At 27.9% G+C, this 12786-nt stretch overlaps 1 protein-coding gene across 1 annotated transcript in view; it reads left to right on the top strand.

The window, feature by feature from the left end:
* Positions 1-1033, top strand: part of LOC135225312 (uncharacterized) — an 86228-nt gene extending 85195 nt beyond the window's left edge. The window contains 1 exon segment of the mRNA XM_064264643.1: positions 834-1033. Within this exon segment, the coding sequence (XP_064120713.1) occupies positions 834-934 (101 nt within the window). The 3' untranslated portion in view covers positions 935-1033.
* The last annotated feature ends 11753 nt before the right edge of the window (positions 1034-12786 follow it).

The raw sequence follows: 12786 nt of genomic DNA, 5'->3' as shown, positions 1-12786 counted from the left end.
AGTAAGATTGAAGAGAGAATATGAAAGGAGGTACAGTAAAAGGAACGAAAGGGGTTGAAGCTAAGGGCCGAACGCACGCTGCGAAGAACCTTAAGTAATGCCAACAGTGCACCGAATGAGGTCCACTGACAGCACTACCCTCCTACAGGGTGGAAGTGTTATTGATATCATACTTATAAGTTTAAGAGGCGTTATAACAGTATACTGTAAAACATCTTTCTTATGTTCTTGGAACTTGTGTAGTTTAATAATGGCCCGTTAATCTATCCTTTTTTTTTCTCTCTCTCTTTCACATATGTCTACTTCTTTCCTTGTAAGTTTGCCGAGCAAGTGTAATGACCCTCTCGATTTGAGTACCTACCCTGTATTTATAAAACATAATCATTAAATCCACACAAGATGGGACTAATCCTACAAAGGAATCCCATCAGGGTAGGAAAAAAATAGCCAGGTTTCTTTTAAAAATGGCTGCCCTACAAGAACTACCTGGATATACACTTGATCATCAGTGTCTCAAGGCTGCCTGTCGGCTGGTTGAATAGAGGCTCTCCGTCCTGAAAATGTCTGCTTTGCCTCTAATTCACAATTTCATTCATTTCCAGGGGCATTCAAACTCTTTATCTATTGCCTTTAACCAAGTTACTCGACGAGCAAGTGCTAGTGAGGAGTCACACTGAAAATCTGATTTGACTCAATTGCAAGTTTATGATGTAAATTAAAGTATAATTGTTATTCCAAATAACTAGTAGTGTAGCTCTCTATACATAGTTGAAAACTGTTCTCTTTTACTTTATGCTAAAAAATCAACAGTGTATTTTCTTTTCTTCCCATAGGTGATATGGCTGGTTTGGGAGTTTCCATGCTGATTATCTCTGTTGGTCTCACGCTTGGAGGAGTCTACATCTATAATTATAATGAGCGTTTTGTCAGTTGAGCATAATACAAAACTGGATTCTCTGTGATCAGGTTGAAAAGCCTCAGAATATGTTAAAATACTTCGCTGATGCCATTCAATTACCTAAAACAATGAAGTGAGCACTGTATGTAACTATGATGACTCGTGAAACCTTTAAAAGAAGAGCAAGAGAATTGTAACGGGATTTCATTTACCAGGAAAGATAACTAAAATAGGGCACATTCGGATATGCAGCTGTCAGTTACAGTATTATCAAGCCTGCAAAATGGTACTACATAAATTCGAACCTTATAGCACTTAATCTATATAAAGTGTAGTGACCTGGACCAACTTCTCAGAATATAGGAAGTGGTCGGTCACAGAGTTCTTTATGAATCACAATTGTGAATAGCAGTTTGCTGTAACGGCACATCTTCAGCCTTTCTCTCTCTCCCTCTCTCTCTCTGCATTGGCCGGCTAGCATAGGACTCGAGATGATTTCTCACTTCCGTTCAAGTTGAAGGTTTAGCGTGAAACACATTGAAGTTTAAAACTATCATATATTCTTCTTAACTATTTACAAGTCGAAGTACATCTTGAGAGAGGAGCTTTCTGAAGAGACTTGAGTAGAGGAGAGATAGTTGTAGAATGCAATAGAGTTCACAAATTTGATCTCAGGAAGGAAATAGTATTGTACAAACGAACACACATACTTGACTTTTGGGGTCATGAGAACGAATACTAACACCTAGGTTTGATCTAGTTTCTCATGGGAGTTCGGGTTGTCATGACGACCCACGGAACTGATGCGTGTTTGTTTGTATGGCATTTGCACACATCCTGAATGGACTAGGTAGTTTTGAGAGTTTTTTCCTCATTGACCTATTATACAGAGCATAGCGATATTTTTATAATGGAATGGGTTGCATTTCCATTTTATGTGTAATACTATTACATATTGCTCGGCCACTACGCAATAAAAATACATATGAGGTCCATTCAGCAATGCAGTCACAAATAATGTTCTTAAACATAATGTGGGCAAATGGTTAATCTAAGATCAAAGATATTGTAAATATAATACACGTGCTAAAATGTATACTAAAGGTAATAATTGTTCTAAAATGTATACAAAAAGGTAATACTTGTGCAAAATGTGTACTAAAAGATAATACTTGTGCTAAGATGTATACAAAGAATAATACTCATGCTGCAGCAATAAAGAAAATACTCTGTGTTGAATCATGAAGCAACTTGCATTATGGATTAATTAATTAGAAATACTAATGCACTTCTAGTAGTTGTAAATGACTCTCAATACATGTGTAGGTATGCATACATGGTTATATATGTATATAAGAACAAAAATTAATGGTACCCTTCTTAGAAATGAAAGATAGACCTACATAGGCATGGTTAGATATAAGATTTCTCACATATATATATGCGGTTTCAGGTGCGTACCGACGCACAGCCAGAGTTTGTTTGGATTTACAGATTATTTTTAAAGGTAATGGCATATGGAATACCTTATGAATAAGCTCAAACTACATTACATGCCAGCCAAATACTAACACACTTTACAACCATGCTCAAGTACAAAACAAGTCAACAGACATGTAAAGTGATCAATTTTACAAAACTTTATATCCCAGGGTTTCAAATCCCAAGGCAACCTGTCTTGGTCTTTTCTGAGGTTCCTTGACTGGTCCTTTCTCATTTTTCTTGATCCTACACCAAACAAATACATTCGTGACGATTATTATCACTAACATGCACATAACCACAGCTAGCAGTGAATAGTAGAAGGATGCTTCTTCAAACGTGAAAAGAGGATGGATGGGATCCATAATATCTAGATCTTTGATAGTTTTAACGATGGAGGGATTGTAAGGAAGGGGAAGTACTGCAATATGTGTTGTCCCCCAGGTGTAGTTAGCGAAATAAGTTCTCCCCGGATGATGGTGTTTATTCCATGGACGGTGTAGTTGGTCGTAGTCCCTATGCAGCCGTCAGCAGCGATGAACACATGAGATGCCGCTGCTGAACCGTCTCGGCAAATGACGTCAAACTTCTCTGATGAAAATCTTAGCCAGGTTCCATTGTTCAGCCTGTGAGCGAACTTAGCCTTGTCATATGCGTACAAATAATTCAAGCAGTGTTCTTGCGTATGGGACAAAGTTCCTTTGAGTGTTGAGTCTAACTCACATGGACTCTCGGAAATATTCCAGAATTCAAAGGAGTTGGCCGTGCAAACCTTCTTATCCATGGCTGTGTAACAATTAACGAACGATTCCAGGTCTCTGACGACCATAAAAGTCTCTTTGTTGGGGGAAATTAATTAATAGCCAGACAGATTGGATATAACTGGTAATGAGCTATTTGACATGTACGTAGGAAAACGAGAAATTTTATAGGATTCCCACGCGTCGGAAGGATCAAAAGGGATATCGATCATGATTTTACTTTGCTCTACGCTCACTGAGATTAAGCTATGATAAAATTCAATCTTATGTGATTCGATCAACGGAGTGTAACCGACTCAATCACGAGCATCTCTATAATCAATGTTAAATCTTTGATGGGTAATAAGTGCAGTGACAGAACACCTTTAGTAGCATGTGTGATAGCTTCAACGTAATATTTGGATTTTTCAATGAAATGAGAAACTTTATTGTATATGTGATCCATTTCCTGTTATAATATGATATGTCGCGAGCAAAGATTGAACGTCCTGAACATGATTTAAGTTACTTGAATGTTTATTTACTATTGAAATTAGTTTGTTAATTGATTTAATTTGTTTACAGAGTTCAGAAAGGATTAATTCTTGTTCATGCTGTAACCCTTCTATTTTCTTATTCTGATCGTTAATTTTAAGACGATTAGAGATACCCAAACCCAGCACTGCAACAGAACCAAACAAATTAAGTGCGGCAAAGATAATCGGGTTACGTCTTTCAACAGTGTTATGCGGCACTGACCACATAATGAGGTTTAGAACTAAACATTCTGTGTCAGCCGTCTTATTCTGCAATTCAAAGGCATTAACCTAGCAATAGCCAAGGTATGAAAGAGTGGGTGTTCGTCGCTTGAAGGAAACTGGGTTCTGTGCAATTGAATTAAGGATTCAGCAAAAAGAGACAGTTCGGATTTCAAATTGATTACGTCATTCTCATGTAAGAATGACGTAATCATGTCAACTTCTAATATGATGATTTTTTCATTCAAACCCATAGTGGGTTAAGCCCTTACGTGCACCCTGGATACTGTGCGAATGTCAGTAGGTTTGGTTATGTTCTGAACTTTCAGCCTAATCGCTACCAGAATTTCTGGGATCACGAATGGACCTTCGAATTTCGGAGTTAGTTTGTAGTTCAGACCTTTCCATACATAAACTTGTATATATATTAAATCGCCTGCTGCATATTGTTTTGTTTGTTTTGCGTTTTTATCGTGCTTATTCTTCATGATGATTTGAGCTTCTTCAAGATTCTTACGAATATCCTTGAGCAGATCAGATAAATTGGTGGTGGATGTGAGGATATGAAAAGGTGTCCTAGCGGGTACGCCTTAGATTGCTTTGTGTGGCGACATTTTGATAGAGTGATGATAACTGGGATTGAGAGTGCTTGATCCATACCTCCTATGGTAACCCGTAGGATGTCTAACACCTTTCTCCGCCAGAGTCGGAGACAATAGTGTGCGGAATTCCGTGTCTACAAATATAACATGCATAGAACCTTCTTGCACATTCGATAGCTGTTTTGTTCTTTAAGGGTATTAATTCTGTGTATCTGGTTAAGGCGTCAATTAACACTAAGAGGTGCCGGTTCCCTCTGACAGACTCATGGAAACCTGTTAATAAATCTAAGTGTAGTCGTTCAAAGGGTTTGTTTGGCAGGGGGTAAGTTCCAAGACTAACAGGTGTCTTAGTGTGTCCTTTGTATTTGTGACAAATGTTGCAATTGTTTATATGTTTCCTGATATCTAAAGTCATCGTAGACCAGTAGAATAGTGATTTGGCTTTTTGTAACATGATAGAAAATCCAGGATGACCGTATAAGGGATTTGAATGCAACCAGTTTAGGACAGTCGGTATGAGAGAGATTGGTACTACTACCTGGTCGTTAGTCGACTGCGGTGTACTTTGGGTTTTCCTAGTCACGGATCTACACTGAATATTATCCTTGATTATGAAATTTTGTTGCGAATATTTTGCGTATTCCTTTTCTTTAGGATTTCCGTTCAAAGCATTTATTATTTTACTTAAGTAAGGGTCTTTCTGTTGTTCAGTCTGTACCAGTTCTGTGCTCCACCCCATGTCTTCAACGTTCGCAATCGTTTGGGTCAATGACTTCTCAAATGCAAACGCCATTTTAACGGTTTGTATGGGTGAGGCAATATCTACTAATTCAGCTAATGGTTCTGAATACATTGGTGTGGAGTTGTGGGATAACACATCAGTGATGATATTTGCTTTCCCAGGTAGATATCCTGTTTTCGCGGCAAAGTCCTGAATGATTATATGCCATCTCAGCCTTTTAGGGCTGTGGTTAAAACTTTGAAGAAGTCGGTGAGAGGCTTATGGTCAGTAAGGACTTGAACAGGATAGCTGTAAATTAAAACTTGAAATGCACTAACGAATTAACAATAGCTAGCCCTTCCTTTCTATTACTGTGCATTTACTTTCAGAGGGCTTCGATTTACATGAATAAAAAGCTATTGGGAAAAGCTGGTTATCATATTGCTGAAGTAGTACCCCTCTTACCCCCTCAACTGAAGCATCAGTTGCAATAAAGAATTCCTTACTGAAATCGGGAAATTTTAAGATAGGGGAGGTGCTCAATTTCTCTTTTAAAGTATCGAACGCCATTTGATGTCTTTCGTCCCATATGAAGTCTGCACCTTTCTTAGTGAGGTCAGTTAAAGGAGCGGCAATTAATGAGTAGTTATGTACAAACCGGCGGTCATACCCGGATATGCCTAAAAACTGTTGTACACCCTTAACATTAGTGGCTACAGGAAAGTTGCTGATGGCTGAAACTTTATCATGGACTAACTTAGACCTTGACAGGATACCGTAAGGCCCAAATAGACTAGTTCTTGTTTGAAGAACTCACACTTGGAAATTTTTACTCTTAAATTATGCAGTCTTAGTCTCTGAAGAACTAACTCAAGTTTACGCAAGTGCTCTTCTATGGTTACTGGAAAAAATTATGAGATCGTCCTATATAGGCGTGGAGAGTTACACCTATCAGGTCACCAAACACTATATTAATCATTCTCGTGAAGGTGATAGGGGAGCAGCGTAAACCAAGGCATAAGTAAAAATTCATAATGTCCCCTTGTTGTGCTAAAAGCGGTGTAAGGTGTGCTTTCTTTATCTAAGGGCATCTGGTGAAAGCCTTTAAGTAAGTCCAATGAAGTGAAATATTTATTCTGACTTAACAGGGATAAGATGTCATCGGTGCATGGCACCGGGAAACGATCAGGAATCGTTTCCTCATTTAGGCGATGGAAGTCTACACAAATTCACCAAGTCCGATCCTTTTTTGGCACAACAATTAAAGGAAAATTATAAGGGCTAATGGATTTTTTGATAGCTCCTTCGGATAAAATTTTATCTACTTTATTGATTTCGTTCTGAAATTTCATGTGAAGGCAATATGAGGGTACGTAGATAACTTTATTTTCACCCCTTAACCTGATATGGTGTTCAATTACTCTTTTTCCTAAAGACCCCTCGCTAGTGGAAAAGACATCGGGATATTTGGATAGAAGCTCGATAAATGCATAAGAATCTCATCCTTACAGCTTCAGTGATTTTGTTTATTGTGACGCTGGGTCATACCTTAGGGGGGTTTCCTTTCAAGAGGCAAACACGTGGGAAGAATTAAAAATAAAATTGAATAAAAATAAATAAATCAAATAAAAATAAATAAATAAATAAATAAAAATAATAAATAATTGAATAAAAATAAATAAACAAATATAAATAAATAAAAGTAAATAAAATAAATAAATAAAAATAATAAAAAAAATAAATAAATCAATCAATCAAAATAAAATAAATAAATGATAAAACAAATAAAAATAAACAAAAAATAAATGATAATAGATTAATTAAAAAATAAAATGAAATGAAAATAAAGTAAATAATAAATCAAAATAAAATAAAAATAAAAGATAAAAATAGAAAATAAATAAAATAAATAATTAATCAAAAAAAAAAATTAAAAAAAAAAAAAAAATTAAAAATTAAATAAATCAAATAAAAATAAATAAAAAATAAATAATAAATTGTTGAATAAATGAATAATAAACATAAATAAACAAAAAATAAAAAATAATGAAATAAATAGAATAAATAAATAAATAGAAATAATCAAAATCAAATAAATAGACTAAATAAATAAACAAAATAAAAAAAAGAGAAAAATAAATAAATAATAAAATAAATCAAAATAAAAAAAGAGTAAATCATCAAAATAATTATAAATAAATCAGTCAAAATAAATAGATAAATAAATCAATGATAGAAATATTGAATATATGGATGATAAAAGTTAATTGGAATAAATTAAAAAAAATAAATAATAAAATAAGGGGGAAAATAAAGGAAAATACCTAAACAAATGAAAATCAATAAAAATAAATAAAACAATAGTATAACCAATAAATAAAAAAAATATCTCCAATGAAATAAATATTCAAAAATAAAAAAATAAAAGAAAAAAAATTAATAAAATCAAAAACCAATGAAATAGAAATAAATGAAAAAAATAAAAAAATAATCTTCTAAAAATAAAAATAAAATAAATCAAATGTATAAAAGATATAAAGAAATAAAGAAAATAAAAAAATATTAGACAAATAAATCAAAATAAGAAAATAAATAAATAATTGTATAAACAAATATATAAATAAATAAAATAAAAATGATAAACTTAACCATCACAAATAAATAATAAACAAACGTAAATATATAAATCAAAATGAATAAGTAAATAAATAATCAAAAATAAATAAATCCCTCAAAAAAATAAATAAATAAATAAAGATAAACAGATAAATAAATAGGCTATATAAAACAACAACTTAATATAATTAAATAATTAACGAAATAAATAAATAAAATAAATAAAAATAAATAAAATAAATAAATAAATAAATAATATAAAAAAAATAAATAAAGAAAATAATAAAAAGAAATAAACAATAAATATAAATAAATAAATAAAAAAAAATAAATAATAATAAATAAATAAATAAATAAATAATAAAATAAATGAAAATCATAAAAATAAATTTATAAAAAAATAAAAAAAATAAAAATAAACAAAAAATTAAATTAATCAAATAAATAAATAAATGAATAAAAGAATACAAACAATAAATAAATAAAGAAAAGAAAATAAATGATAATTAATAAATATAAATAATAATACATAAATAAATAAATAAATATAAATGAAAATAATAAAATAATAAACTAAATAATAATAAAAAAGTAAAAATAAAACAAATAAATATAAATAATAAAAATAAATAGCTAAGTAAAAATAATAATATATATATATATATTATATATATATATATATAATATATATATATATATATATATATATAATATATATTATTATAAATAACAATAAATGATATATAAATAAATAAAAATATAAAAATAAATAAAAAGAAATAAATAATATTAATAATAAATAAATAAGTTAATAAATAAAAATAAATATAAAATGAATAAAATAAATAAATTAAATATAAATAATAAATAAAATAAAAAAATATATAAGAATATATAAATAAATATATAAATAAATAAAAATAAATTAATAAATTAAAAGAAATAATAAATAAATAAATAAAAATAGTAAAAATAAATATATATAAATAAATAAATAAATAATCTAAAATATTTACAAATAAATAAATAAATATATAAATAAATAAAAAAAATAAAAAAATAAATAATTAAATAAATAAATATTAAAAGTAAATGAATAAGAATCAAAAATAAATAAATAAATAAAATGAATAATAAATAATATAAATAAATATTAAAATAAAAGGAAAAAAAAATAAAAAATATAAAAATAAATAAAGAGATAATATATAAACAAATAAAATAAATAAATAAATAAATAGAAATAAATAAATAAAAACAAATAAATGGAATAAATAAAAATAAATATAAAAATAAAAAAATAAAATAAATAAATATAAAGAAATAAATAGATAGTAAAAATAAATAGAAAAAAAATTAATAAAATAAAAGTAAATGATAAAAATATATAAATAATAAATAAAAATAAATATATAAACTAATAGAATATAGAAATCGATAAATGGATAAAAATAAATAAACAAATAAAAATAAATAAATAAATGAATAAAGAAATAAACAAATAAATAAATAATAAATAAAAATAAATAAATAAAAATTAGTAAATGAATAAATAAATAAGTAAATATAAATAAATAAGTAAATAGAAATAAATAAATAAATAAACAAATAAATAAATAAAGGTAATGAATAAATATATAAATAAATATAAATAGATAAATAGATAAATAAAATATATAAATAATAAAATGTAATAAATAAATCAATAAATAAACTAAATAAATTAGAATCAAATGAATAAGTAAAAGTAATTAAATAAATAAATAAATAAATAAATAATAAAATTAAATAAGTAAAAATTAGCAAATGGAAATAAATAAATAAAAATAGATAAAGAAGAAATAAAAGATAAATCAATGAAAAAAAACATAAATAAATCAGTCAATCAAAATAAGTTAATAAAAATAAAAAAATAAAAATAAAAGATTAAACAAGAGTAAATTAATTTAATAGGAATAAATAATAGAAAGAAATAAATAAATAAAATAAAATAAATAAATCAAAATAATTAAATAGATAAATAAACTAAATATAGATAAAATAAATAGAAAAAAAATAAATAAATAATTGAAAATGAATAAATAGATAAAATAAAAAAATAAATAAATCTAAATAAATAGAAAATAATAATAAGTAAAAGTAAATAAATATAAAAAAAATCAATCAATCAATCAATCAATCAATCAAGAAACATAAATAGATAAATAAATAAATAAATAAATAAATTAGAAAAAATAAATAAATAATAAATAAATAAATTATAATTAATTAGATAAAATAAAAAATAAATTAAATAAATAAATAATAATAAGTAAATAAATAGAATAAATAAATAAATAAATAAATAAATAAATAAATAAATAAATAAATAAATAAATAAATAAATAAATAAAAATAAATAAATAAATAAATAAACATAAAACAAATAGAGAAATAAATAAATAAAAAAATAAATAGGTGAAAATAAATCAAGCTTCTAACTCCTTAAAACCCTTTAGTTTAAACCCTTTTTTTATATGGGGTCGCCGTTGTGAACGAGTCGTATCCATTCGATTTCTGTCCTGTGCCTGGTTCTCATTTATACCATTTTAATACTATATCTTCCCCTACACAATTACGCCAGTTTCTTTCTTGGTCTTCCCTTCTTCCTTTTTTCCATTTCCATCGTACGTCTTCCAACATGGACGTTCCTCTCTTCGTAACAGGTGTCCATACCATTGAAGCCTTCCCTCCTGTATTTTCCTCGATATTTCAACTACCTTTGTCGACCCTCTTGTATACTCATTTATAATCCTATCTTCCCTTGTTACTCCCGAAATCCATCTCAACATTCTCATTTCTGCTACATCCATCTTCTTCTCCTCTGTTTTCCTCATACTTGCTGTTTCTGTTCCATATAACATTGCTGGTCTGACCACTGTCCTATGAAACTTTCCCTTCAATTTCAAAGGGACCTTCTTGTCACGGAGGACCCCTGATGCAGTCCTCCAGTTATTCCATCCTGCCTAAATTCGATGTCTCACCTCTTGGTCCATGCTTCCGCTATCCTCTAATACGGACCCTAAGTACTTGAACTTCTGTACTTTCTTTATTTCTTCCCCACCCAATCTTATGCTACTTCCACCGTCCTCATTAATACTGGAACACATATATTCGGTTTTTGATCTGTTTATTCTCATTCCTCTCTCCTCAAGTGCTGCTCTCCACCTCTCCAACCTCCCCTCCTACTCCTCCCTCCCCTCTGACACACATGTCATCCGCATACAATATCACCCATGGCACTGCCTCTCTAACATCCCTGGTCATTACATCCATCACGATGTTGAAGATGAATGGGCTAAGTGCTGACCCCTGGTGTAATCCAACTCCTATCTCAAATCCATCCGTCTCTCCAACACTGCGTCTCACTCTAGTATACACATTCCTGTACATCTCCTGAATAATTCTGACATACTTTCCGGCACCATCTTCTCCCTCAAAAATCTCCATATTTCTTGCCTTGGCACTCTGTCATAGGTCTTTAGAGCGGCAGCCCGGACCGTTGAGATACAACGAACGAGATCCCGACTGTAACCCCTACTGGTATATGGGAGTAGACTTGTAAACTGTGAAATTGACCGTCTGCCGAAAATATTATGGGTGGACTTACTTACAAGCACACTAATTGCTCGTTAGATTTTGGGTCTAGATCCAATATATGAGATACCAGATGAAACTAATATATAATATATCTGCAGGACTCTACTGATTATAGAATGACCAGTGACAGACATTTGGAGGTGGGTTCCCCCTGACAGAGACGCACTGAAAAGGGGCGGTTAATTGGATCTAGATCCAACTTAGGAGATACCGAGTAAAATTTACACTACAATAGCACTGCACATCCTAGAATACTGTGGTGGTAATGACAGACGTTTTTATTTATTTTATTTGTTATTGTTGTTATTTATTTTTATTAATTAATTCATTTAATTAACATAATTTATTTTAGTTTTGATTGATTTTTATTTTTATATTTTTTATTTATTTATTTATATTTATGTATTTTATACTATTTCATTCTATTTATTTATTGTTTAATTCTTTAATTTATTTGTATTATTTATGTATTTATTTATTTATTTATTTATTTTATTTATTTGTTTATTTATTCTTTATTTATTATTTGATTTATTGTTATTTATTACTTATTCATTTTGATTTATATATATTTTTTATTTTGATTTATTTATTCATTTACTTATTTTGATTGATTGATTTGTTTATATTTATTTTAATTTATCTTCTTGTATTTACTTTATTTATTCATTATCTATCTATTTTTATTTATTTTTATTTTATTTTTTATTTTTTATTATTCTTTATTAATAATTTTTATTATTTATATTATATTCATTTATTTTGATTTTTTATATATTTCTTTTCTTATTATTTGTTATATTTTTTTAGTATTTTATTCATTCATTAATTTTTTTTATTTATATTTATTGCAATTTATTTATTTATTTTGTATTTTTACTTTTTTAAAATTTATATTTATTTAATTTTTTTTTATTTAATTTGTTATTAATTATTTATTTATTTGCATATTTATTTATTACTTTATTTATTTTATATTTATTTTATTATTTGTTTATTTTATTTATTTATTGATTTATTTGATTTATTTATTATTATTTAGTTATCTTTTATTTATTTATTGTTTTTCTTTAGTTTAAGCATTTTAATTTTTATTTATTTATTTATTATTATTTATTTTACGTTATTTAATTTTTTTTTACATTTTATTTATTTTATTTATTTTTATTTATTTTTATTTATTTATTTTTCAATTTTATTTATTTATTATTCCATTTATATTTAAATTCATTTTTTATTTATTTATTTTGTTTTTATACTTATTCATTTATTTTATTTTATTTTTTTATTTTTATATTTATTTATTTTCTTATATATGTAATTTATTTTA

The sequence above is a fragment of the Macrobrachium nipponense genome, chromosome 13 (genome assembly GCF_015104395.2).
Source record: "Macrobrachium nipponense isolate FS-2020 chromosome 13, ASM1510439v2, whole genome shotgun sequence".
NCBI classification, from domain to species: Eukaryota; Metazoa; Arthropoda; class Malacostraca; order Decapoda; family Palaemonidae; genus Macrobrachium; species Macrobrachium nipponense.
The sequence above is the reverse complement of the archived record's forward strand: the minus strand, read 5'-3'. Positions and strand labels throughout refer to the sequence as shown.